This window comes from Brachyistius frenatus, unplaced genomic scaffold, assembly GCF_029030835.1.
Source record: "Brachyistius frenatus isolate BFR_SWC_R1_liver_20210118 unplaced genomic scaffold, ASM2903083v1 Contig_325, whole genome shotgun sequence".
In the NCBI taxonomy this organism is placed as follows: domain Eukaryota; kingdom Metazoa; phylum Chordata; class Actinopteri; family Embiotocidae; genus Brachyistius; species Brachyistius frenatus.
The window spans coordinates 289,824-317,341 of record NW_027210924.1 but is presented as its reverse complement, the minus strand read 5'-3'; the positions used below and the strand labels follow the sequence as shown (position 1 = coordinate 317,341).

The 27,518-nt window shown below is 42.0% G+C and overlaps 4 protein-coding genes, 1 long non-coding RNA gene and 1 pseudogene across 8 annotated transcripts; 2 read left to right on the top strand and 4 right to left on the bottom strand.

The window, feature by feature from the left end:
- The first annotated feature begins 1,034 nt into the window (after positions 1-1,034).
- On the top strand, positions 1,035-9,267 carry LOC138635746 (receptor activity-modifying protein 1-like). 3 transcript variants are annotated; one of them, XM_069723378.1, is made up of 7 exons: positions 1,035-1,280; positions 1,835-1,901; positions 2,290-2,473; positions 2,673-2,753; positions 3,892-3,999; positions 4,236-4,389; positions 7,303-9,267. In XM_069723378.1, exons 3-7 carry the CDS (start codon positions 2,437-2,439, stop codon positions 7,538-7,540), a joined length of 618 nt encoding a protein of 205 aa, XP_069579479.1. In that variant the 5' UTR covers positions 1,035-1,280; positions 1,835-1,901; positions 2,290-2,436; the 3' UTR covers positions 7,541-9,267. The 3 variants fall into 3 exon arrangements, with proteins under 3 accessions (XP_069579479.1, XP_069579478.1, XP_069579477.1); XM_069723377.1 differs by lacking the exon at positions 1,035-1,280 and having other exon boundaries at positions 1,819-1,901; XM_069723376.1 differs by lacking the exons at positions 1,035-1,280; positions 1,835-1,901 and having other exon boundaries at positions 2,248-2,473.
- A 1,159-nt stretch (positions 9,268-10,426) lies between these two features.
- LOC138635732 (uncharacterized) lies at positions 10,427-13,676 on the bottom strand. Of its 2 annotated transcripts, none has more exons than XR_011312170.1 (3): positions 13,346-13,676; positions 11,334-11,478; positions 10,427-11,190 (listed from the first exon to the last, which is right to left on the bottom strand). It is a non-coding gene; the product is annotated as an uncharacterized lncRNA (long non-coding RNA). The 2 variants fall into 2 exon arrangements; XR_011312169.1 differs by lacking the exon at positions 13,346-13,676 and adding an exon at positions 11,927-12,677.
- A 719-nt stretch (positions 13,677-14,395) lies between these two features.
- On the bottom strand, positions 14,396-18,092 carry LOC138635742 (UDP-glucuronosyltransferase 1-2 pseudogene; annotated as a pseudogene).
- A 2,667-nt stretch (positions 18,093-20,759) lies between these two features.
- LOC138635728 (endonuclease domain-containing 1 protein-like) lies at positions 20,760-23,821 on the top strand. The gene is made up of 2 exons (XM_069723352.1): positions 20,760-21,063; positions 22,315-23,821. The coding sequence occupies exons 1-2, from the start codon at positions 20,788-20,790 to the stop codon at positions 22,933-22,935; spliced, it is 897 nt and encodes a 298-aa protein (XP_069579453.1). The 5' UTR covers positions 20,760-20,787; the 3' UTR covers positions 22,936-23,821.
- A 1,098-nt stretch (positions 23,822-24,919) lies between these two features.
- On the bottom strand, positions 24,920-25,799 carry LOC138635734 (DELTA-stichotoxin-Hmg2b-like). Its single transcript, XM_069723364.1, has 3 exons — positions 25,744-25,799; positions 25,527-25,650; positions 24,920-25,417 (listed from the first exon to the last, which is right to left on the bottom strand). The coding sequence occupies exons 2-3, from the start codon at positions 25,628-25,630 to the stop codon at positions 24,964-24,966; spliced, it is 558 nt and encodes a 185-aa protein (XP_069579465.1). The 5' UTR covers positions 25,631-25,650; positions 25,744-25,799; the 3' UTR covers positions 24,920-24,963.
- A 343-nt stretch (positions 25,800-26,142) lies between these two features.
- Positions 26,143-27,486, bottom strand: LOC138635733 (DELTA-actitoxin-Aeq1c-like). Its single transcript, XM_069723362.1, has 3 exons — positions 27,398-27,486; positions 26,994-27,118; positions 26,143-26,662 (listed from the first exon to the last, which is right to left on the bottom strand). Exons 2-3 carry the CDS (start codon positions 27,095-27,097, stop codon positions 26,236-26,238), a joined length of 531 nt encoding a protein of 176 aa, XP_069579463.1. The 5' UTR covers positions 27,098-27,118; positions 27,398-27,486; the 3' UTR covers positions 26,143-26,235.
- Between the last annotated feature and the right edge of the window lie 32 nt (positions 27,487-27,518).

Sequence of the window (27,518 nt, the reverse complement as noted above, 5' to 3'; positions counted from 1 at the left end):
TATTTATTTCAAATGTGTCAGGTTTCTTTCTCAGTATGAAATTATCACAGTGGAGTACAAACTTTCTCGACCAGGTCCGGTGAGTAAAATGTTCATTAAATGTTAAATTTACAAAGAAACCTGATTGTTCATGGAAACGTGATTATTAAAGAGGTATAATAAAGGAATATTATACTAAAAACCTTTAAACAAAGAACTGTGCCTGATTTATCTTTACTGCACTGTCATCAATTACAAAATACATGTATAGCTCCTACAAAAGTAAATCTGGGCCTCCTCCCCTTTTTTACTAACATCCACTATTCATCATTTTAGGCCGACTATAAATACGCACATGTAGTTGTGCTTTTTTAATTATTTATAGTCATCTTTTATTTATTCACAAGTAAAAGTTGCTGTATCAATAGATAATAAGTGACTACGCGGTGAAACCAGGGTGCAATAATATAAAACATCTTTTCATAAGAGGTGTTGTAATTGTTGATGAGTGCCGAGCATGAATACGCACTTCAAACGACCCTGTGAGGCGGTTTTAAAGCTAAAAGTGAAGCGAATGACATTTTTAAATAACACAAACTTTCCAGGTTTTTATTTTGAGGGCCCTCTTCACTGAGTCTTTAGTTCACTTATTCCCCCTCAGCATCACACTTCCTGCAATTATAGGACATCGTTATCTTTATATAAAAAAACAACAACACGAAAACTAGATATTTCGGATCGTAACACGGGACACGAATGTCCACGTGGACGCGCTACCGTGTCCCTCGATGTCTTTCGGCATGCAGCGGACACCCTGAACGCCAGAGCAGAGTTTCCTGTCTCCGCTCCGAGGTGAAAACAAAAGCCACCACAGAAAAGGCTCTGACATCCTGTACATTAAAAACCCAGCGAACAGGAAGTTGTTGTTGTTTTTGTGCTCCTGATCGAGCGTCGAGGCGTCTGAGGAAACTTCTCTAAAGTCTAACGGTTTTTGCACAAAATAAGAGGAAATGTGATATTTCTGCGTCCGCGTTATTATCGCTGATAACGCAACAGAGGCTTTCTGGGAGGTTACGTGACTTTTGTTTATGTGTTTTATATCTTTTCTGAGCGGACGGCCGCTAAACGAAGGAGGAAATCCCTTAAGAGCTTTTTGTTCAGCGGCCGCCTGCTATCAGCGCCAGCATCGGGACGGTCCTGCTACGATTAGGAGACCTCCAGGAGTGAGGACATACCAGGACTTCCTCCCTCACTCACACCATATTAGACGCCAAGCTGGAGCTCATCTCGTGTGATTTGTGGTTAAACATTTCATTGCCGAGTGCTGCGACAGTTTGAACTATTCTATGAACTGTTGGCAGAAATGTTTAAATCAAAGAAAAATATTCTCAGGTTTTAAGGTGGTGAAGTCAAATTTATTTACAGATCTGAGTGAGACTTCCCGTCATATAAACAATCAGTGTCAGAAGTCTTTTTATGTTGACGTAGTCGCCTCCACGAACAGAAACTGTCGAGTGTCAGTTCAAAACAGGAACTAAAAACACACTTAAAGTTGTTTTATTTGTCTAAACAGACATTTTTAATTCTGTTAATTTTATATCTGTATATGTATATTAATAAGACAAGTCTTTGTATTGACATAATATGCAGTATTGGAGTGTCTTCATTGTTATCGTAGGAATTACAGCAAAATTAGACACTTCAATTTTTGAAAATAAATGATTATACATGTTAATTTTAATGCATGTGTTTTTTTTTCATTTGTCACATTATTATTTTTTTATTATAATGTAATTCTTTTGCGGATGAAACTGACAGAAAAGTTGTATTTTCACATCGTTTTCCACCATTTCAGATCTGACTAATGACGTCACTCCTTTCTTCTTCTTCTGTGGTTTAATTAGTGGCAAATTAGCATCACTGTAAGTGTTTATTTTGATTATTACCAGCTGTCCCTGTCAGTAATTTCTTTGTATATTCTGATGTTTAAAGCCAATAAACAGTTTTTCTTCCTCATAGGTGCAGCGTTGATTAATGTGACTTTTCCTCTTTGTATTTGTTTTTTCCCCCAAAACTTAATATACTTTAAAAATGTCTAAGCATGATCTCTAATAATGACCGGATCCATTGAGTCAGTATTTTTGCAGCTGTAAAAGTTTTTTTCTGGAGATCCAATCAAACAAACAGATGTGTCTCCTTTCAAATTAAGAGATTTGAAATCCCTCATCCTCCATCTTCACATATTAACTCATGATTTAACTTTTACTCTCCTCCCTCATCAGCTGTTCTTCTTCTTCTTTTATGGCTCAGCATGTTTATCTGGTATCACTCACCATCACCGCACCACCAACCCACTCGTCCCCAGCCAGAGGATCTGAGATAAAGAGGGCGGGGCTTCTTTCTCGACTCTCAGACGTTCGGGACCCAGCTCGACCTCGGAGGTTCCCGCTGCCCACCATGATCCTCTACCTGCTCTTCCCCGCTCTGGTCCTCGGTACGGATCGGACCTTTACGTGCCGGGTTTAGTCGGCATTTCCTGTTCTTTCTTTTTGGATATGCAGCATGTTTCCCTGAGTGTGCATTGTTTTCCCAGTTTGTGGGACCGATGAAGGAAAAGCTGCAAACAAAAGGCTGTTGTGTTTCTTTTTTTTTTTATGTGCAGGACGTTCACGTGTGACTTTTTATATCCGCAGGTGTTGTCGGATCACAACCCGCCAACATCACAGAGCAAGAGCCGGGCCGAGCTGAGAGGAACCGAACTTTATACGACAACAGTACGTTTATTTTCTTCCTTCAACTAACAAATGTTTTCTTCAGCTCATCAATTAGTTTTTTCATTAATTAATTAACCCTTTAGTCTGGAAAATGGCCCCTTTCCTGCTTTTGTATTAAAGTGTAAGTAACAACAATTAACCTGAACCGGTGAGATGCGACGTGTGGTCCAGGTCCGACCTGTCAAACACCACTACCAAAAAGTGTCTTTCTGTAAATGCATGCACCCCTCTAGTACTACTGCTACAAGGGCTGCACAATTATTCATTATAAAATTGCGACCTCAATTCATGCCTTTATGCGATCTCCCTTTTAAATGGCAACAATTCTGACGCATTTTCATTCGGGACTTCAGCTACATCAAAACAAGCGCTCCTTCTCTCACCTCAACCAATAACAACTCAGCGATACACCACATGATTCAGAGCAGCGGATACAGATAGCAAAGAAAAATTGAGAGACACAAACGAAAGAAAAAAAAGTATCTTCGGTGATTCTTTAAATTTAAAACAGAGTGTTTCCTTTCTGTTGTCCAGAGGAATCATGACGGCTATCCTGCCGAGTTCCGCCCGCCCGCTGAGAATTGCATGCACCTCGCAGCGCTGCGCACACGGGATCATAAGAGATTCATGACGTCAATTTCCAGCAACAAAAAAAAAAAAACGGGATTCTCATTTAAGTCAGAATCCTAATCCAGAAACTGCTCATATTCTCTGCAAAATATTTCATTCAACGAGGCTGAACGCACCAAAAACAATGAGCCGTTAACGCGATATTAAACAACTAATAGCAATATTTAAAATTTAAAAAATGAAAATACACTGTTTTTACACGGGATTCCTCCTTGGCTGCACCATACTGTCAAATAAGTCAAATGCAATCAGATTCTCTATCAAATCTAGGTAAAATATCATAAAATAGCAAATTTGAATGCTGCGTCATCGTTCCTAAAGTTAAAAAAGAAATGAAACAAACCACAGTCACAGTGATTCACTTAGAAACTTATCTGCAACATCCACAACTTTTGTTTGTAGCAGAGGAAGTTATGAGCACAAGAAAACAAAAAAACAAAAGTGATGATCTGAATGTGTTTGCAGCAGCAGATCTTGCATGTTGACAACGGTGAAACTTTGCCCACAGGCACGATACAAGCAAACAACGTGACGCCAAGCTCGTACAAAGAGGAGACTCAGATTGAGGAAGAACTGCAAAGCAACCAAACGTCTGGCGTTATCATGGAGGACGATGGTGAGTAGGAGGAAATGAAATCTGCCGTCCTTATCTGAGGCTTTAAATTTCCTGTTCTTAGCACCAAACTGCACTGAAAACACGCCTGTAAAGTGCATAGTGAGGTATCAGAGATCTAGTTTCACTTTCAGATAAAAAGCCAAAGAGATCACAGATAATTTTCTGTTTAACATGGCGAAATAATAATTTGAGCTTGTGCGCTGTTTTTCTATGTTCGTGTTTTCACTACTTTGCAGAGAGTTTCCAGGAGGAGGAAGAGGAGGTGGCAGGATCGCTGTGCCAGTGGGATCAGCTGGTGCAGTTCAGTCAACACTACTGTGGTGAAGAATTTCACAAGGAAATGCAGACGATGAGCAAAGAGGACTTGTGCATCCTGGAAAACGTCATCAGGTACATCTGATCTTGAGTGTTTTTTCTATTGTTTTCCTGCGTCTCTAATTTTCCTTAATTCTCGGTTCATTTGAAAGATTCCTCGTGTTATTTTATCTTGTATAAAAAAAAACATTTTCAAAAATCAATTCATCTTTTTAGTCATTTTTCAAGCAAGAATCGATCAAATAAAGGAATTGTCACAGCTTCTACGACCGGTGATGACATTTTCAAAAGAACTGTCGGTGGCGCTTTCACACGTGACGATCTGTTATCTCATAACATAACCTGATTATGTCTGCAGCATGAGTTACCATGGCGATGTATCCCAGGAAGAAGTGACCCTAAAAAAAAACCCTCAGAATTAAATCTGAAGTTATTTTACTAACCACAAATCTTTGTAGTACAAGGCCTCTGGTCTCCAGCAGGTTTAAAGTTAAACTTCAGTTAAACTGGGTCACAGGAGGTTTAAATTAAATTAAACTTCAGTTAAACCGGGTCGCAGGAGGTTTAATTTAAACTTCAGTTAAACTGAGTCACAGGAGGTTTAAATTAAATTAAACTTCAGTTAAACCGAGTCTGCAGCAGGTTTAATTTAAACTTCAGTTAAACTGAGTCACAGGAGGTTTAAGTTAAACTTCAGTTAAACTGAGTCTGCAGCAGGTTTAAATTAAACTTCAGTTAAACTGAGTCACAGGAGGTTTAAATTAAATTAAACTTCAGTTAAACTGAGTCTGCAGCAGGTTTAAGTTAAACTTCAGTTAAACTGAGTCACAGGAGGTTTAAATTAAATTAAACTTCAGTTAAACTGAGTCTGCAGCAGGTTTAAGTTAAACTTCAGTTAAACTGAGTCTGCAGCAGGTTTAAGTTAAACAGAGTTTTAACTGGGAGAATTAAAACCACATTTTGCTGCTAAAACTTCTGCCATTTTGACTTAAGTGGGGTTTTTCATGCAGGACTTTTACTTGTTATGAAGTATTTGTACATCTATATTCGCTCTATTGGTACTTTTACTTTATCAGAATACTTTTTCCAGCATCAACAAGGAGATAAAACCATTCAAACCAGAGATCACTCACGTTATTTGAAGTCCGGAAGCCCAGATATTCCTTTTCTGTCACGAAGTGGTCTATTTCCGTGTCGTATAATAGCCCACTGTTTGTTTGTTTGTTTGTTTGTTTGTTTATTTGTTTGTTTGTTTGTTGACAGAGATCTTTTCCCTCCATCGCTGCTGGCTCACTGGCTAGCTGAGCTAGCTATTAGCAACACCGGGGAAACTAGCTGAGCTCGCGAACTCTCGCGGTCGTTTAAAAGTCTTTTCTGCGAACGTTTTTTGACCGTCGTTTCTAACTCGCTTCACTGCGCAGCTTCTTCTTCTTCTTCTTCTTCTTCCTCCAGAGGTTTTTAAACAAACTTCACCTGGTTTCCCTTCAAGGTGACCTGACGTAACGCCTCGGGTGTCCCGCTGCAATACCCTTTGTGACCACACACTGAACTCCCATTAGCCACCGTTACAACCCAGAGGGGCGCTGTTTCACTAGTTGAGGATCAGAGCGGGACATGTTTAAAATGTTCGTCGGAATAGGGGGCGTGGCTTGTACTTTTCCAAACCTATTTTCCTTGCTTTTTGCTTTATACTACATGTAATGCATAAAAGCCGTCCTGACTATAAATATCTTTCTCAAGGTGTACAACCTTATACTGACCTCTTGGCAAAGAGGTTGATTTCTTTCTTTCTTTTCTTTATCTTTATTTCCATTAATACAAAAGTCACTTGTCAGAAAAAAAATATAAACAAATAATAAAAAATAAAAAAAATACTATCCAGCTGCTGTACATTACAAACTACAGCACTGAATGTATATTGACTCAGAAATAATCCCCAACAAATACAGATTTCCACCGGTTTGAGTAACTTTTTTTTTTTTTTTTTTTTTTTTTTTTTTTTTAAAGAACTAGAGTCTGTTTAAGGAAACCACTGGACCTCATTTAAAATAATGACACTACATGATTGTGAGCTGATTTTTAAGATTTCCTCAGTAAAAACAAACAAACAATGGACTTGGAAGTGAGAGCAACAGACAGGGTTGGCTTATGTCTGTGAAAGTTTGGTCTCCAACAACTGGAAGTCAGTCTGGGAAATATCCATCACCAGGCCCGGGCTGAGTGGAGCCGGTGCCTCTCAGCCTAAATGTGGTAAATGTGTTTGTGTTCAAACAGGAAGTAGTTTAACCCCAACGGGTTTATTTGCATGGGGTCCAACTGAATTTTACAAAATCAGTCTTTCTTTGAATTTATGAAAAGTCGTGAAATATGAAGTAACACAACATTTAAGGCTTTTTAAATTGAACCAATTATGGGTATATTTTCATGCTGAAAATTGAATTTTCGTGTTGTTATGACAGTTAAAACCTCTCAGAATATTCTGTAAATTACATAACATCCTTCTAATTTGCAGCTTACTTGAATAATACAGACTTTTGGTTTGATTAATGAGCAGCTTGTTTCACGTGTAAACAGATTGCAAGTGCCACCTTCCACACACCAGGGGGCGCTGCAGTTAAAAAAGGTTCCTACTTTTTGTGCTTTTGTGTTTTTTGTTACTCCATTTAAATTAAAATATGGCAACAATTTCAGACCAAAACATTTCGGAGAGTCATTTAATCAGCTGGTTTTCAAGGTTTGCAGCCACAGACTTTATATAAAAAAAGGTTTAAACGGATGATAATTCTGATGGTTATTTTCATATTGAATAAACACTTTGGCGTAAAAAACATTTAAAAAAAAAAAACCCACAGGAAACACATTTCCTGAAACACAAAGATTTTCAAAGAAAAGAAAAAGCATCAAACCCTCACAATCAGGAATAAGAGTTAGTTTCTTTCTTGTTCTTGGTACTGATTAAATAATGCATTAATATTAATTTCTCTGCAGACCCTACAATGAAATGACACACTGCTTGGAGATAGTGGCTCATAAGGTCAACTGCTTCTTCCCAAACCCCGAAATCCAGCAGTTCTTCCTCGCCATCCACTCCAGATACTTCCAGAACTGCACCAAGTCGGAGGAGCTCCTGCTGGAGGACGCTCCTCAGGGGCTGGTGATCGCCCTCACCCTCATCCCTGTCAGCTTCATCCCCGTCCTGGTTTATCTGGTGGTTTGGAAAAGTTAAGTCCAAGCTTAGTCCTGTACACCAACCCCTCACAGCACATGATGAGCTCCAGAGGCTGATGGGTGTCTATTTACAGGACAGCAGCCATTAACCTGGGAAGGGTTATTTTTTAAGGAAGAGTTTAATGAGAATATTTATACTACTTTCATGTCTGTGTGGCAAATTTTCAGCTGCTGGTTAGTTTAGTTTCACTTTGTCTATAAACTCAGCAAAGTGTTATTTTTACTCCTCAATTTTTGTTTTTGTGTGTAAATAAACAGGATATACATAAATAAACAGGAGTTATTCACAACAGTTCACTTTTATAAATGGTATCAAGCATTATTAAAGTTTTGATTATTTATTTTTTTGCCATCAATTCACAATAAAAGATGCATTTCAAATATACAATTAGTTAAAAAAAAGAAGTAAAAAAAAAGAAGTAAACCTGACTTATATGTTTACAAGGTTTTGATGGTGAAAAATGGTTAGAAACTGGTTCAAGTTGGATAAAACATGTAACAAAAAAAAAAGTGACGTATAGAAGTCGTTGGTTCCTGTTGGGTCGTAAAAGATGCAGAAGATAAGAAGAAGCAGAAGAGGAGGACTCATTAGCACAGAGCCGCTATCTCACACCTCAAAGTAAAACCACAGCCTCCTTCTTCACACCTCCCGATTTAAAATAAAAGTGAAGCGATGACCGAGGCTCTTACAACAATAGTATTCTGCATTTCCTTTCTCGCACATATCAGTGCCAACATGTGTGTTTGGAGCAGATCTCTGCAGCTTCCCCAGCGCTGATCCTCTCTGCAGAGAAACACTATTGTCTTCTGTTATCTCCGAGCCTCAGTCCAACACTGTTGTTGACTCTGAACGTCCTGCTGACAACACAATGCAAAACAAACTGTGGAGGTTCAGGTGTTGGATGACGATGCTGAACCAGAAGTTCTCGCACACCAAAACGGGAGAAAAACGTTTCTATGACAACACAACGGCCCCCTTTCAGGCATATTTCTACCAATTTGTGACCGATTTCACCGAAGAATTGCCTTTTTTTTTCTTGCTTCTTTTGAATAACTCTTAATTCATAAGGAAAACAACAAAAGATTATACAAATGAAAAGCATGTTTTTGTGCGGCACAAATATAATTTTGTTTCTACTTTCCTGTCACCTAACAGAGATGTTCCTCACGTCAGACTAGATAGATTTAGGAAATAAAATAGAGGACCTTCGTTGTCATGGTTACAATGATAAACACTCCGTTAAGGTAATCGTTCAAAGTAACGATGACTATTGCTTTGAAACATTTTGGAAATTTCCTCCCATAAAAAATGAGGGACAATTGTTATTATTATTATTAATAAACAATGAGTATATATATATATACACATATATATTTGTAAGTTCAGTTTTTATTCAAAAGTCTTCATTCTTTTATGTCGCATTCGATTTTTGCAGGAGTTTTATGAAGTGGCCACATTGTCTGATGTACTTTATGATGTACTTTATGATGTACTGTCTTATGTACTTTATGATGTACTTTATGATGTACTGTCTTATGTACTTTATGATGCACTGTCTGATGTACTTTATGATGTACTTTATGATGTACTGTCTGATGTACTTTATGATGTACTGTCTGATGTACTGTATGATGTACTTTATGATGTACTGTATGTGTCTACATTGTGTTAAAGGAGACACTGCCCCCTGCTGGATCAAATTAGATTAAAGTAAATAATTGTTAACGGCACACAAATACATTTCTTTTTATTGTTTTTTTTTAATTGTTTTTCTTTCTATAACTTTGAGGTTTTTTTGGGGGGCCATAACTTCAGAATTCATACGGTAATCATGAAAAAAAGTATCTGACAGGACAAAATTATACAGTGACGTCCTTTTTTTTATATCTAAAAGGTTAAAGGTCAACTTCACTGTAATGATCTGCAGAAAACCGTTTTCTGTCCATTATTCTGCACCATAACTGAGGAACAGAAGTGGAGACCGTGACCATCTTTCACATTTAAGTCAGAAGCTGAATGTTTGACACTAATCTAAACTCTGCTGATTGTTTTAATCCTCTGTGCATCCACGTTTTAGGAATCTGTAGCTTTCTTTGCAGCAACTTCCATATTTTAAGCATCGTCAACTGCAGTGTGACTCGTTGCTGGAGGTTCATTTAAACCGTTGAAGGAGCTCCACCAAGTAAGATGAGATGAAGTCATTAACTTTCTAAATGAGGAGCTCTGTATGCCGTTTAAAAAGCCAAACAGTGACATACAGTGGTGCCTTCAATGACTATTGTTCAGGGTGAGATAAGGAAGCATCAAACAGAGCTGACCGTTATTAGAGTATCTCCACTTCTCTGAGGTGAGACGACGGGGAGGTAGAAAGGGCCATAAGAGAGCCGTGGAGTCACTGATGCTGTTAGTCCGCAGCGGTTCTTCTACTGTATGAAACAACCATCAGGACAAACTGCAGAAAACACGACCAGCTGAGATCATCTGAGGTGAGGCCTAATGTCTGCACATCTTTTTATGGTCTGTGCTGTAAATTCATGTGTTTTTAAGTGTTTTCTAAATGCAAAAAATACTCCATTAGAAGTACAAATACTACATGAAAAATGACACAAAAGTATAAAATGAGGGTAATGAAGCATCAGCAGGAAAATATACTTAAAGTATCAAAAGTAAAAGTTGCTGACATACTGATGCTTTTTTTGTGGGATCTAAAATATATATATATTTTTAAATGAGTTTAAAGTCTGAAAACACTGAAAAGAGTGAAACAATTACTTCAAACACTCAAATATTATTCTTATTAAAAAAAAAAAAAAAAAAACAGTTTAAACTTGCAACATTTCAAGCGTTTATAATTTTATTTAAGCAGAACTGTATGGTCAGAAAAATGTGCTTCAAGTTTCAAAAGTAGAAGAAAAAGTGAAAATAGTACTGAAAGAAAGTTATTAGATTATTACTAATATAAAAAGATGTATTTCCTATGACAAGCATCATATCATATAGGCTGTTTATATGTATGGAAAAATTGTGTGTAAATAAAGTGTTGATCTTTTGCACAAAACCAAAAATATAATATACTACATAATACTACTAAATACACTATAATAAATATACTATCATATTTACTATTATCACCGATAATGTTTTGCATGTAAAATCTTAATCTGTTTGTCATGAAGTACCTAAAAAAGAACATCTGCCCTCAAACTCTGTGTGAATTGTCTAATATGTATTCAGGATAAATAAGCACTGACGAGATGCTGTTTTATGATACATAACAGGAAAACCACACAGAAACACATCTGGTGTCTGCGGGTGAAGAAGCAGTTGAAATATTTGTTTTCCTCTTCATTCTGTCTTTGTTTGATGTCTAGACAACTTGATCATCCCACCGAGTCCATGTGGGCTGATTAAGACCAACAAGTAGGGCATTCAGTGTTTTCTAATGAATCCTGACCTGTGGTCCTAAAGAACCCAAAACACAGCGTTAATATGTCATTTCACTGTACGTTTAATATCTTATATTTATCTTATGAGGGTTTGTTTGGATATAAATTCTAAAGGTTTCAATGTTGTACAGGTAAAGAAAATGGTCGGTCACAAGTGGCTCCCCTGGATTAATAATCCGACACCAGGTTCGACGTTGGCGACTTCAACCAAGCAGGAGCAGGAAATACGTAAGTAATTCAACAACACGTTATTCATAAGAACATATAATCAATAGTTTATAACACTTTATAATGAAGTTGTAAGCAGATATAAGTGTTTAATAATGTAATTTAACAAAACTCACTTTGTTGTAGCTGCAGGTTGCCTGAAGATCAGAAACACAGCGACCTGCCGTCGCTCCTGTTTGGTCGTCGGCCTCTCGACGTTCTGCTTGTTGCTGCTCGCGAGCTGCGTCGCACTTTCTGTCCTGTGTAGGTACAAGTTTCTGGCTAAAAGTGGGGCGTAAAAACAAAACGAGCAACGTATGAAACGGAAGCTTGTTTTCAGAAAAAAGTTGAAGATTAAAAAAAAAATAGAGAAAATAGTTCAACATCTTGAAAAAGAAAATGCTCGTTGGCTTCGTTGTTTATATGTGTGGAAAAATTGTATGTAAATAAGGTGTTGATCTTTTGCACAAGACCAAAAATATAATTTAACGTATACCTATTATTGAATATTACATTATTATAACATTATACCACTAAATATACTACGATATACCGACTATTATTTATTATAACTATTATTTTCAAAGAGCGTGAATGAATATTTTCTGGCACGTTTTCGTTGATAACTCCGGTGTGTACTTTTTTCAGATGTCACTGAATCAGACGGCTCGCTGGGATGGAAAAGCCTCCTGGACTCCCAGAACATCAGCGGCAGCTACCTCGCGCTTACCAGAGCAAACGACGACGTGAGGAGAGACGACAAAGTCCTGAAGAAGCAGCGCTCCTGGCTGGACGAACGGACCAAACTCCTCAACAAGACCTCGGCCGGCCTCGCGTCCGTTAACTCCGCCTTGAGTTCGGAAAGCAGCGAGTTAACGGAGAAAATCGTGAATCTAACGAACACAAATTTACAGCTTGTGCAAGAATACGAGCGGCTGGTCCGCGTCACGGCAACGCACGAGGAAGAGAAGCTGAACACGTCCGAAACCATCGAACAGCTGGTCGGCTCCAACGCTCGGCGGGAAGAGGAGAAACGACGACTCTCCGAGACGAACGACCTCCTGAGAGACGAGCTGCTTCGGACGAAGGAGGCGAATCGAGAACTGGCGGAAACGAACGACAGCTTCGATAAGAATCTGAGCGAGAAGATCGGAACGGTTTCAAAGATGTCAGAAGACAACGCGAAGCTTCAGGAGACATTATCGGAGCTTCAAGAACAAAACCAGAACCTGAGCACGACGTTGGCGAGAGCAGCAGAGCGGGAGAGGACCAGGACGGAGGAGGTGAAACAGAAGGAGGCCGACGGGCGTTCGGCCAACAAGGCCTACCGCCTTCTCGACCTCTACTGCCCCGTGGTGAACCAGAACACCGACGGTACGCCGCCTACTCAGCAGATCTAAGCATTAACAGCGTAGAAACACATTTACCAGACGGATTATTCTGGATTCAGACCGAACATTGACTTCCTGTCAATAAATCACAAAAACACTAAAACCAATGTGTTAGTCTTTGAACTTTCCGAAGCCCATTACTTCCAACCAAAGATCTAAATCTTTAAAAACAGAATATAAATAGTTTCACTTTAAGAAGTTTTCTTAAAAAAGCTAAAAGCACATTTTTACAATAATGTTCAAAAATGAGAATCACTGAGCTCAACCAAATTTTGTTCAGACACATACAAATATTTTTACAATTTCTGTAGAAATTCAAAGGTTTTCAAATATACTATAATGTGCATAAAATGATGCAAAATACATCTAAAATATTTTCAGTTAAGTGGTGCGGCCATAAAAACATGGAGTACTTGGAAAAGGATAATATAGATGATATATTGTACAGTTGGACTTGGTGAACTGAGATTTTTCTCCTCCATGTTAATTTGAATTGCCGCTCTCGACTACTAGTTCACCTCCGTGATATTTCTTCACAGAGCGAATTTGCAGAAAATGTCCCGACAACTGGCGACTGTTTCAGGCCAGGTGCTACTACTTCTCGTCTCGGCTGCTGACCTGGAGCTCCAGCAGAGCCTGGTGCCGGACACAAGGGGGCGACCTCCTCATCGTCAACAGCCAATCAGAGCAGGTAGAGCATGAAAAGGCAGAAGACAACATGTGGCAGCGGGAATCAGTTTGCCAGTATTGAAAATCACCTCTCTTTTCCCGTTGCAGAGCTTCATCTCTGAAACCGGCCACGCTCTGCAGCACAGCAGCGGCAGGCTGTGGATCGGGATGACGGATGCGGAGGTGGAGGGTGAGTGGCGCTGGGTGGACGGCAGCCCAGTCACTTCAAAGGTCCAGTAAGTCAAAGAAAATTGATTCAATCCTTTAAATTTTGGTGTTTGGCTTTTGAAAATCTTTAAAAAAAAAAAAAAGCAACACGTTTGCACCATATTCCCTCAGTGTTGTTTAAATCCTGCATTTCTGCTTTTACGTGAATACTTCTGACATCGGTTGAACATCTTGAAGGTAGAAGTGCTTAAATACAGCCGTATTTAAGCACTTCTACCTAGGTTATGGTTATGGGAGGAATATTTGCACTCTTTACACATGTATGCACAGAGCTGTATACGTCATCGCCACTTAGCCTTGCTGCTAATTTTTCAGAGTGGTAACTTGTGTTATTGCAACAAAAACAAATCCCCTGCAGCCCAAAAACATTCACCAGTGAGTGCAAGTACATATAAACTTACTGTATATACAGTTTGTCATTTTCTGTGACATTTCGTTGCAGTACTGCAAGTGGCCACTGGGGCAAATTAGCAGCTATCAACACATTTATAGTCTAGTGGTGGTTTTACTTTGAGGATTATATCAGTTTCTTCCACCACTCTTCGTCCAGGTTCTGGCTGAGCAGACCAGGAGTCGGGACCGAGCCCGACGACTGGAAGCTGGACGACCCTCTCGGCGAAGATTGCGGACACATAGACACGAGTGAAAACGCTCTCAGGTCCTGGATGGACGGATCCTGTAAGATACCGCACAGATGGATCTGTGAAAAGAGCATTTAGCACATCTAGAAACACTTTCTTTTCTATTCTTGTGTGGTAAATCAATTGTATGTTTGGTCATTTTCTAGATGTACTATTGAAAATTTGTGCTATTGGTGACAGTCCTATATTTCATTGTGGGAAATAAAGAAGTTTTTTCTCTGATGTATTTTAATCAAATATTTTGTTGTCATGTGAGAATACACATTAAAGCATTTAAACAAAATTTTATAAAAAAATATAAAATCAAAAGAAAGCAGATTAGTAAAATTTTTTATACCTTGTAAAATTTCAGATCTGTAACTGTTTGAGTTAAATAATTAAAAAAAATGTTTTGGTGACTATTACAGTATTGTTATAGTGTATTACAAATTACATGCACACAGTTTTTATATCAGAATTACACAATTTTCCTTTGAAAATATCTTCAGCTTTGCCACATTTTTTTTAACTTATGTGTGAAAATACATCAGTTAAAGGTGAAGGCTGGTGTTATTTAGTATTATCAACTCATGTCTTACAGGCTTAGATACTTACTAAAACAGCTGGGCATTTAATATTCTAGCAAACATCACTCAAATAAGAGGAAAAAGTACATTTGTTGGGGACTATTTTCAGGTGCGGATGAATCCACATGGTGTGCTTGTAAGTTTTTGCAGCAGCGGGATGTCATTCAAAATAAACTGCAGTGTGTTCACGGTAATAAAGGAACATAACAAGGTGCAACAGTGTGGTTCACTGATGTCTTTTTTAATCGTTTTTGAACAACGATGAAGGTCTCAAGCTTTGGACTCTCAGATAGCACCTGTCAGTAGAATCAGTTTTTGTTGGGTTTGGTCATTATAGAACTCCATAATAAGATAATTTGTCCATTATAATTAGTGCTAACCTCATCTGAGGAGTTACTCCTGCTTTGGTTTTCTCCTCCTGCACATTCGAAGGCACAGGAATCGTATGGATCCAACTACCATGGCGGTCAGCATCAACAGGACTGCCAACAAAAAGCAGAAAACATCTACAGAATAATACTCGTACCAGGACATCTTATAGGACTCGGTGATTAAATGTGCAGCTCCTTTGTGCCTCATCACGAACTCGACCCAGTAAACTGCCGTGTCCAGAGGATGCATCGGCTTATCCCGATGGAGAGCAGACAGACGCTTCATGTTGTTTCTGTAGGAGGGATTGTGAAGAACTTCCTGTAGCGTTTCCAGAAAGTTCTGGCTGGTGAGTTGAGTTGCGTCCACCACCTTCCCGGCTCCTCGGGCTTCCACCCTCAAAACGTTCTCGAACTGGTCGAACAGAAGAGGGATGCCTACTATTGGCACCCCGTGGTAGATGGACTCGTAGATCCCGTTGGTGCCACCGTGGGCCACGAAGGCTTTGACCTTTGGATGACCCAACAGGTCGTTCTGAGGCATCCACTTCACCAGCAGGGTGTTGTTCCCCAAATTGTTGGGGCGCTCGCCGGCATGCCTCCATATGACCTTTTGAGGTATTTGGGCGAAAGCGGCAGCGATCTCCGAAGTAATCTCCATAGGTAGACCTTTGACCAGCGTCCCCAAAGACATCAGGATAAAGCCGTGCTCTCCCGAACTCTGAACGAACTCCTCCAGCTCCGACGGTAAAGGTTTAGACGGCTTACACTGGAATCCACCGATGTAGACGATGTTCGGCATGGTGGGCCGAGGGAACTCAAAGACAAAGTCCACCCTCATGAGCCAGATGTCTGCACCTTGAAGAAGGTGATAAAAGCTCACATCTGGACCAAAGTACCTGTCGACCAGTTTATCGTAGTGAGGGCACACTACCAGCTTGTCGATACATGTGTTGAGGAAGTAGTATAACACGTTTGTGATTCTTTCGCCGAAGGTCATCTTGTCAGATGCGGCGTATCCGGATGTCGGAACATATGACGTCGGAGATGGAGCTACCACAAAATGTCCCTCTCCGCTGGTGATCCATCGCACGTTAAAAACTGTTGGCAGCTTCAGTTCATGTGCGATCAGGACTCCTACGGGCAGCCCCGGGTCCAGAAGAACCACGTCGAACTCAGTGTCCTGAATGTTCTGCAACAGAGTCTTGTTCTCAAATATTTCTACCCCCAGCATGCTGGCCTGTTGGTGGATTTTTGACAGAGCGCCAAGCATTTCCCAGTAGAAGTTCACAAAGCCCATTACGGACACCCCGTTTTTCTGGATCGCCAGCATCTTCACCAGGAAGGTCACGAAGAAGTCCTGCTCCTCTATGCTGATGGCTTGGGGTAAGGTGACTGTGATGGAGCGGTAATGCGGGGCGGTTTCTTTGACGTACCAGCTGGTGGCCGTGCGGACCACGGTGACCTCGTGGCCCCTGGCGTGGAGGCTCTCGATCAGCAGGTTCATGTTGACCCAGTGGCTGCCGTCCACCGGGAACACCAGGATCTTCCCACCTTGGACACCAGGACTTTTCAGGAGGAACAAACTCACCACCAGAAGGAGAGACGCTCCCGGGATGCTCCCCATGGATTAACTCTGAGGAAAGGAATAAAACAATCATTTAATCATTCATTTTGTAGTAATAATAGTTGTCAATGCAGATCGGTTAAAAGGGAGCGCTGCACGTTTTCAGACCATCTCTGCAGTAAAAAAATGACGGTGTTGCACAGAGTTGAGCCCAAATAGACGACAAACAGCTGACCTAAGAGTAAGAAACTGGAGCCGGCTCCTCGGCCACCTCCACAAAGGAGACGGTACGAAGTGGTTTGAATGTCGGCAAAAATGTACGTATCAGACTCGATATTAGTTTAGATGTAAAAATATAGTTCTGAATTTTAAGACCTCTTTAGGCCCCTTTTCTAGTCCAGTGGAGGGTTTGTTCTGACTAATACCTCGGTTTTAATACACGCTCTAATCTCATCATCCGCATTCAGCAGGGACTTTACTAACAAGTCGAAGAACACTGAGACGAAACGAACCGAGCTGTTCACATTTCCTTCCTTTCAATGTTATTTCTAGAGCTCCAAATCACAACACAACAGGTTCTTAACACAGTAAAGTCTTTACTGTTGTAAACTACAATATTATAAGGAAAGGAACCCAACAATTCAACAATTTCTATTCAGGACAAAAACTCCCCTTTAAGGGAGGAAAACCTCCAGCAGTGGGAGGGAAAAACGTCCTTTTAACAGGACCAAACCTCCGACAGAACCAGGCTCAGGAGGTGTAATAACTTACTTTAAATCACCGAAACAGTGGTGAAACTTTCCTTCAGCCGTCCCAGGACAAGTGGAGCTCAGGGTCTGTGTGGAAAGAAAATTCAAACAGTGATTACATAAGGAAATGAGGAAAGGGTTGTTTGCGTAATGGTACCTTGGATCAGCTCCATGTGTAGTTTGACAGGTAGGAAAGAGAGCCCCAAACTCTGAAACACACTGTGGAGAATTCAATATAAAAATATAGTTCTGGATTTTAATACCTCTTGAGCCCCGTTTCCTAGATGGTACCTGAGGCTACGGACGTGCACCTGAAACATAGTCGGCGAGAGTGCACGTTCTAAAGAAACATAAAATGTTGCTTAACAAAACAAAGTCCAGACGAGTCCATGTGCCGCCTGAAGCCCGGTGTTACTACCATCTCTAATCTCATCTGCATTCAGCAGCTTACTAACCAGCTGAAAACACAGAGAGGAAAACATGCCCTCAAAGGGTTCAATTTTCTGTTAATGTCAATTGTTGAGAAAGCTAAAAGAGGAATCCCCCTTTGCAGAGTCTCTTTTTCAGAAGTTCTGTTTAAGTTTTTTTTTTTGTGTTGCAGAAAAGACATAACGTACCTTAAATCCCTGAAACAGTGCAGAATGTTCTTTCGGCCGTCTTTGTTCAAGTAGTGGAGCTCAGCGTCCGTGTGGGAAAAGAATCCAAACGGCGATTATGGTGTTACGTAAGGAAACGAGGGAGGGCTGCATGAGCGGTGGACTTCAGATCAGATATTGTGTAGTTTAACGGAGAGGAAAGGCAAATAGTTTTCCCAGAGAGCCCGCCCTCAAACTGTAACACAATATTCTTTTTACAAATCAGCTGTTTTTACGACCTCGCGGTGAACAATAGAAAACATCTGGCCTGCCGTGACCTGCCGTGACCGCGGCAGGATATATATATATATATATATGTACATATATATGTACAGTGGGTACAGAAAGTATTCAGACCCCTTTACATTTTTCACTTTTTGTTTCATTGCAGCCATTTGCTAAAATCAAAAAAGTTCATTTTATTTCTCATTAATGTACACTCAGCACCCCATCTTGACAGAAAAAAAACAGAAATGTAGAAATTTGTGCAAATTTATTAAAAAAGAAAAACTGAAATATCACATGGTCATAAGTATTCAGACCCTTTGCTGTGACACTCATATTTAACTCACATGCTGTCCATTTCTTCTGATCCTCCTTGAGATGGTTCTACTCCTTCATTGGAGTCCAGCTGTGTTTAATTAAACTGATTGGACTTGATTAGGAAAGGCACACACCTGTCTATATAAGACCTTACAGCTCACAGTGCATGTCAGAGCAAATGAGAATCATGAGGTCGAAGGAACTGTCCAAGGAGCTCAGAGACAGAGTTGTGGCAAGGCACAGATCTGGCCAAGGTTACAAAATAATTTCTGCAGCACTCAAGGTTCCTAAGAGCACAGTGGCCTCCATAATCCTTAAATGGAAGAAGTTTGGGACGACCAGAACTCTTCCTAGACCTGGCCGTCCAGCCAAACTGAGCAATCATGGGAGAAGAGCCTTGGTGAGAGAGGTAAAGAAGAACCCAAAGATCACTGTGGCTGAGCTCCAGAGATGTAGTAGGGAGATGGGAGAAAGTTCCACAAAGTCAACTATCACTGCAGCCCTCCACCAGTCGGGGCTTTATGGCAGAGTGGCCCGACGGAAGCCTCTCCTCAGTGCAAGACATATGAAAGCCCGCATAGAGTTTGTCAAAAAACACATGAAGGACTCCCAGACTATGAGAAATAAGATTCTCTGGTCTGATGAGACCAAGATTGAACTTTTTGGCGTTAATTCTAAGCGGTATGTGTGGAGAAAACCAGGCACTGCTCATCACCTGCCCAATACAATCCCAACAGTGAAACATGGTGGTGGCAGCATCATGCTATGGGGGTGTTTTTCAGCTGCAGGGACAGGACGACTGGTTGCAATTGAAGGAAAGATGAATGCGGCCAAGTACAGAGATATCCTGGAAGAAAACCTCTTCCAGAGTGCTCTGGACCTCAGACTGGGCCGAAGGTTCACCTTCCAACAAGACAATGACCCGAAGCACACAGCTAAAATAACAAAGGAGTGGCTTCAGAACAACTCTGTGACCATCCTTGACTGGCCCAGCCAGAGCCCTGACCTAAACCCAATGGAGCATCTCTGGAGAGACCTGAAAATGGCTGTCCACCAACGTTCACCATCCAACCTGACGGAACTGGAGAGGATCTGCAAGGAAGAATGGCAGAGGATCCCCAAATCCAGGTGTGAAAAGCTTGTTGCATCATTCCCAAGAAGACTCATGGCTGTACGAGCTCAAAAGGGTGCTTCTACTCAATACTGAGCAAAGGGTCTGAATACTTATGACCATGTGATATTTCAGTTTTTCTTTTTTAATAAATTTGCACAAATTTCTACATTTCTTTTTTTTCTGTCAAGATGGGGTGCTGAGTGTACATTAATGAGAAATAAAATGAACTTTTTTGATTTTCACAAATGGCTGCAATGAAACAAAGAGTGAAAAATTTAAAGGGGTCTGAATACTTTCCATACTCACTGTATATATCCTCCACAGACAAGAAAAATGTGCCAAGGAAAAGTCAATTACATTTTTTAGTCACCTCTTTATGTAGCAGCAATTTAAAATCGGTTAAAATGCTAAATTATACTTAACTAGTTCTTTGTAACGAAATTGAAGAAACTAGAACACATTTTGTTCGTAGTTATGACCTTTTTTTTTTTTTACATTTTAAAAGCCACAATATGCAGCGTCTGGATTTTTTTTTCCTCTTCTCTCAACATAAAAAATATTATACCATAGAAAACAAAAAATAGTATAATTGCAGGAAATAGAAAACGGAGGCTAAAGCTTAAAGCTAAAATAATAGCTACAGAGATAGCTTTAGCTAAACAAAATGTACCCTCTTTTTCCTGTTTCATATAGTTTAAAAATCTGTTTAAATACTCTGATATCTGTACCTGTACTTAAGTAATTTCTGATACCATAATTTATCAAATAAAACCAAAATATTAATTTCTACTGTTGGAAGAAAAGTGAAAGTGTTCACTTTAGCTTTAGCGTTAAAGCGAGTTGTAGCCTACATGTACGAATTAATTTCATTATACCCATTAATGTCATATTTAAATTTCTGAAATGGGAACTGCGTCATAATTCAAAGTACATATTTGCCTCGTTTTGAAACACGTGAAGAGAAATTTGCAGACGTTAGACAAATTCAGCAAACGTGTTTCCTGTAAAAGAAAACTTCTGCTTTTACTGAGTGCTGGTGAAAAGGGAACAGCTCTCAGTTCATTCCCAGCAGCGTGTCTGTGAATTGAAACGACGTGTTTCCGTGGATGTAAATCAAAAAATGTCCCATTTCTACGCCCTGCTGGTTTCCGCCCTCGCGGCCGGCTGCTGCCCGTGTGCGGCCGACGTCGGGGATTTCTCTCTGTGCCTGCAGTTTTTCTACAAGTCTTGGCCTCCTAAAGGTCTGACGGGGACCCCGATCTGCCAGCGCTACTACAACCAGTATCAGTTCGCCACGTTGTACAGCCGACCTCGCCGCTCGCCGTGGTTCTCGGCTTATTCGTACTCGGCGCCTGAAGGAAAGAGGCCCTCAGCCAACTGGAAGTATGAGCCACAGGTGAGGACGTCTGAATGAGATGTGCACATATATATAAAGAAATAAAAATGATTTAATGAGCATTAAAGACTAGATATGGAGGGAAAACAGTCCAGAGAAGATCTGTGCAGGTTCACATGTTTGTTAAGATTTGCTTTAATTACTATAAATCAGCATTTGTTCTGAGATGTGAAATAACTAAACCTACAGCATCACAGAAAACACCATTCTCTCTTTTTTTTTTTTTTTTTTTTAAATAGAGGAAATGAGTCCCAGTAAAAGAGAAGTGTCTTGTTTTGTGGTCACAGTTTATTAACTCGAGATCATGGAAAGAATACTGAACTGTTCATACTCTCAGATCGGATCGTCTGTGACTCTACACGGCCAAACGTATGCAGACACTTGGAAATGTTGCTCAACGTGTCATTTCAATACCGTGAACATTAATCTGCCGCTAACAAAACAAATCAGGGTTTTTGGTATGAGTTCATGAGAAAGCAAAAGTTGGAGGTTGGAAAAGATGGAGAAGATGGAGAACATGGAGAAGATGGAGAACATGGAGAACATGGAGAACATGGAGAATAGCTTTTGGGGGTTAGAAGATGAGGATTGAATTCTGGTTTGGTAGAAAGAGCTTTTGGCTGCAGAGATAGAGGAGAGGAGAGATTGATAAGTGAGCAGATCGTCAGGGTGGTTAGATTTTCTACATTTCCTTTCTGCCGCTCTCATAGTGTCTCTCTGGGAGCACCGAGAGGAGGAGGACAGAGAGGAGGAGGACAGAGACAATCAAGAGAGAAAGACAGAGTAGAAAGGAGAGTGTCTGTGGCAGAGGTAGGATGCATGAGGGAGAAAGAGTCAGTTGAAGGGAGGGCAGATAAAACAGAGGAGGGAGAGAGGAGGGAGAGAGGAGGGGGAGAGGAGGCCAGAGAGGAGGCCAGAGAGGAGGGAGAGAGGAGGGGGAGAGGAGGCCAGAGAGGAGCCCAGAGAGGAGGGAGAGAGGAGGGGGAGAGGAGGGGGAGAGGAGGCCAGAGAGGAGGCCAGAGAGGAGGCCAGAGAGGAGGGAGAGAGGAGGGGGAGAGGAGGTCCCCCAAAAGTCAAAAATACACACTATTCTTACGTAGGTTTGAGGCACCTTGAGCGCCTAAAGCAGGTATTAGTATAAATCCAGTTTTACGTGTCAACATCATTTTGGCCCTGTAGTGTAAAGAAGCTTCAGGTCTGTTGGACATGGAATCAACTTTAAAGCTGCATCGCTGCTTCCCTCCTCAACAGTTAGCCTACCCAGGAGCCGATGGCAACATGATCCCGTTCCCGCCGGGGCCCCCGGACCAGAACGTGGTGGACAGCCAGGCGGTGGACCTGGACTACATTAACTGCACCTACACTCGAGGCCACTTGAACCCCAGCCTTCACCACCGGAGCCACGATGGCCGCTCCGCCACCTTCACCCTCACCAACGTGGTGCCCCAGAAGATGGGCTCCAACGACGGGCCCTGGGAGGTCCTGGAGCAGACCGTCAACCAGACACTGGCGGCCTACTGTCTCGGGGAGGCCCACCTAGTGACGGGCGCCATCCCGTACCGGAGCAACGACCGCTGGCTAAAGAACCACCGTGTGGCGGTGCCCGAGTACATGTGGTCCGCCTACTGCTGCCCGAACTACAATCACAGCCTTCCAGGAGAACTGAAGGACACCTTCCCGACGTACGCCGCCATCGGACGCAACGACCGCAACAGCACCGAGGAGATCGTACCTGTCAGCACGACGGCCAAGAAACAGTTCAGGGGGTACGACGTGAGAAAAATGTCCCTGGAAACTCTGGAGAAGTACCTGAAGGACCGGTTCAACACTGTGGTCAGTGTTTTTTACGAGCGGTGCGGCGGATCGGACTGATCCCGAAGAGTAATTACAGTAATTATGTTGTTGAGGCTAATTAATTTCGTTCAGGACAAAAGATCTTTCCAACACGTTTCTACGGAAACCAGCAGAACGTGTTTGTCTTAAAAAAACCAACTATAACCACTACAGAAATGATTAATGTGATCTGTCAGGAGAGACTGCCATGTGTTTTGTTTCCTCGAAAAGAAATTCAGGAAAAGGTTTCGGTAAATAAAAAAGTGAAAGAATCACCTCGCTTCAGTAAATTTTATTTACAACTAACGTTATGAATAAGACCCAGACCGAGCGGCAACCAACGTCCTCGAAATTTTGGTTTGGACGTGACCATATTTGGACAATGCGGGGAGGATCTGACCGGGAACCCAAGGACACTAAGCCCCGCCCACCTATACAGGCAACCTGACTGTACCCCGGGGATGTCAATCAAACCAGACCCGCCCCCAAACCTCAAAGCGAATGTCACCATAATGACTTCTGGAAAACCTTTTTTTGACTTAATACTTTTTTAAGGAAGAGACTTTTTGAAATGTTTGTCAATTGGAGTTATTTTTAGATCCAGCCTCTAGTGGCCCTCAGTGGTATTGCACTTTAAGTCACTTCTACATTGGCTTCACTACTTAAACCCGGAGACTACATCCATTTTAATTTACGGTCTACTACCAAGACCGGGACCGAGAAAACTACTGATACTTTTCTGAATGTGAGCTTTCACTTATCAAACGTCTTGTTGTTGTTTTTCTTTTTCTTTTTTTTTCTTTACTAGTGCTATGCTGCCTTCGCCCTGAATTTGTTTTGAGGAAACAAACACCAACTTTTTGTAGGAAACAGGATGTAAACAGTGGTCTGCTTCATGACACTTCCTCCTTTGATCTTCACTGTTCCTTTAAATGTGTGAACAAACTGCTGATGCTGTTAAAAAACAAACAAACGCTGCTGAAGCAACGTCGACCTCGAAGAAAAACTTCTCCGTTCAGAGAACGAGAGGAAACATAAACTGAATCTTGAAATCAGAAACTGCTTTAAGAATACACAGATATCCTGTTTGAGTACAAAAAAGGACGTACATGCACCAAATATTTCAACCACTAGATGGCGTCCTTGTGCAACACGCGTAGCTGGTGGGTGTTGGTGGTGTTGACTGCTCACTGCAGCCGGAGGGTTCGTTAGCATAAAGTTTCATCTCATTCAAGGAAATGTTCGACTTCATTATCTCAGAAATGTTATATTTTATCTTGTGATTTACTGTACTGCATTACAAATAAAAGTGCTGCATTCACAATCCTACCAAAATAAAAGTACAGAAGTATTTTCAGCTAAATGCACTTAAAGTATCAAAGTACTGTAGTACTGCAGAGAAACAGCCTGTTATGAACTGTTGCAGCTGCTTAAATTGGAGATAGTTTGAACTGCCTCTTACACATAAGGGGAGTTTATTTGCACTGGTTTCCAACCTGTGGGTCGGGCCCCTGAAAAGGGTCACATGAAAAATTGGAGGGGTCATGTGATCATGATTGAGGATCGGAATGAAGAAGACACTGTTCTGGGACACAAACCTGTCCTAATATTTTTGGGTCTTTGTGTTTTTACGAACAAACAGTTTTTAATTATCCAACAGTGCTCACAAAATCCTATAAAACATGAACAGGCAAAAAATGAATGTGGACCACTGATTTAACCTTAAACCCCTCAACACCGTTTTACAAAAAAAAAAAGACTAAAAGCTTGGAACACATTTTGTTTGTTTATTGTTGGATATCTTTTAAGGCTTTACACCATCTGAATGTGAATCTTGAGGCGTTAAGCTTTTAAAAGACGCATTTGAGTGAATCGCTTCGCACCAACTGGACGTTATAGTTGTGCTAAAAATCAAGAACGTATCAATGAACCGCGATGAGTCATGCAGACAAACGCTAACCGGCTCCGCGAGTTAAACCCGACTTGTTTTTTTGTTTTTTTGCAAAGATCACCAACACTCATGTTTTGTTTCTGGTTTTATTGCACGAACAGGTGTACAAACTCGGCTCAGTTGTGCTGCTGCGACATGTTGGGAGAGAAGAGCTTGTCCCACAGCTCCACCTTCATGATGGACCGGCCCAGCGGAGACATGGTGGCCTTCACGTCCTGTTTGTTGCCCTCGAAGGTGATCCCGGAGCCGTTGGCCTCCGCGCGCACGAAGCCATGCTGCTCTTTGTTGTAGTACATCTCCTTGTACAGCTTCTCGTCGCACTCCTTGTCCTTGTTGTAGATTCCAACGGCAAACCAGTTCTTGTACATGTTGGAGTCGTACGGCACCGAGAACATGATGACTATCTTCTCGTCGGCGCGCTTCCGGTGCCTCTCGTACAGGTCGTAGGTCAGGACGCCCACCGCGCCCGTAGCTTTGGAGCTGCTCTTGCTGAAGATGCACACTTCGGTCTTCAGGGGGCGCACGGTGGGCTGGGGGGGGCTGTGGCAGTTGCCGTTCTCGAGGAAAACCCTTTTCGTACAGAAAAAGGGAATAAAAGTCAGAGGGAAACCTCCAAGTCACTCAAGCTGCACGTTTATTCTGGCAAACGGAGGCGAACGAGTTTTAACGTTGCACTTACTTGGGGTCGATCAGGCAGTAGTCGTTGGTGAGGTTGGTGATCTCGATGGTGACGTTTCTCCGGCTCGTGAGGTTGGCAGCCACAGCTTCTGCTGATTCACTCATCTTCGTCGCTTAGAAAGAGGCTGCAAACAGACGGAAGAGGGAATGAAGGGTTAACAGACCGTTTTAAAGATGTAGAAAGATGAATTAAAACCATCTGCAGTGCGGCAGCTCACCTGTCCGGATCACAGGTGCGTCGCTCGCTCTGCCGAAGCCAGATGTGAACCGAGTCCCGTCGGGGAATGCGAGGCATCCAAAAGGCGTCTCCACCCACAGGACACGCCTCCCGCCCGTCTCGTGTCCCCGTCTTCGCCTCAGGTATGCGAGCGGAGGCGTGAGGACGGAGGGTGCAGCCAACCTGTTATCTGTTTTCTTTGCTAAGCTACGAGCTGGTTTGTTGGGTTTTCATTCTTCATTGTGGAACCGCACCTTCAGACTTTCGTGATTGTGGGGTTTTTTTTCACTGTCTGCTTGAGGAGATGAAAACGCCGACGTGCTGCCGTCCGACGCCGCGTTGCAGCGTTTTCTGCTCAAATGAAAGACGAAACAAAGAAGCAACAAGGACGAGAAGTCGATTTGATTGTTGTTGTTTTTTATTGGTTTAAAGCACCCCGATGTGACAAGAATGACGGACAGTTTGGGGACAAATGTGCACCGACAGCATTTCATCAGCCCATCTTGTCGTACAACTCGAGTTTAACGATGGCTCTGCCCTCGTTGGACATGCAGCCCCTCACGTCGCACATCCTGCCCTGGTACGTCACCCCCGAGCCGTCGGCCTCGTGGCGCAAAAAGTTGGTGAAATCCTTTTTATTGTACATGAAGTTGAAGAGCTTATCGTCGCAGGCTCGCGTGTGCTCGAAGATGCCGACACCGAGCCAGTTCTTGTAGAAGTTGTAGTCGAACGGCACGGAGAACATGACGGCCATGATCTCGTTGCAGTGCCGATTGCGCATGTCGAACATGTCGTAGGTCAGGACGCCCACGGCGCCCGAGGCCGTGTTGTCGTCCTTGGTGAAGGAGCACACCTCGGTCTTGGTGGTGCGCACGGTGGGCTGCGGGGGGCTGAAGGAGAAGCCGTTTTCCATGTGGACCCTGAAAGTCGGGAGGGGAGACGAGGTCCTGAGTATTAATTCAAGGTGGTCGACTGTGAAAGGCTCAATATGTTTGATATCTTATTAGATTGGTGAAACTGATGCTGCTGGAGGCGGAGCTTCACTGGGACGCCCCGAAGTGTAAAACAACGTCCCAGTTTGACACGCTCGATCAGTAAAACAACCAAACGCCCAGAGTCACAATAAAGACACAAAAAAATCAACCAAAAACAGACACAAAAAAAACCTGGTATAAAGAAGTCTCTTTGAATCTCTGGGTCAGTTTATTTTGATCAATTTTGATGCCTCGCCGCCCGTCACGAGTTTCTTACTTTGGGTTGACGAGGCAGAAAATGCTGCTGACGTTGGTGATCTCGATGATGCAGTTGCGGTTGGTGGTGAGGGCGACGGCGTGGGACTCCGCGGTCTCAGGCATCGTGACGGCTGCTGGAAACGGCTGCAGGACGGAGGCGGAGACAGGAGACGTGAGCGGTGCAAAGAGCCCCGAAGCTTTAAAAGCTGTTGTGTCAGAAATATGCACCGGAGGCATGAAAAACATCTCCTAGATTAACATCAAGACACGAACATGAAGCACAAACTGTCTCATCTGGACACAAACGAAGAGCTAAAGACATCTTATCGCACACTTTAAACTTCTTAAATTACAGTTTGACAAAAAGTCTCCCAGCTTCTAGTAAAAAAAACTGCAGGAATGTTTCAAAATAAGAGCACTTACTTGACTTCACACACGCAGGATGGCAGAGAGTCCTCTGAAAACCGGTCGGAGTTCGGTTTGGAGACGAGCGTGAAGTCACACCCTCTCGGTCACACCTCACACCTGAGCTGCAGGTGGGCGT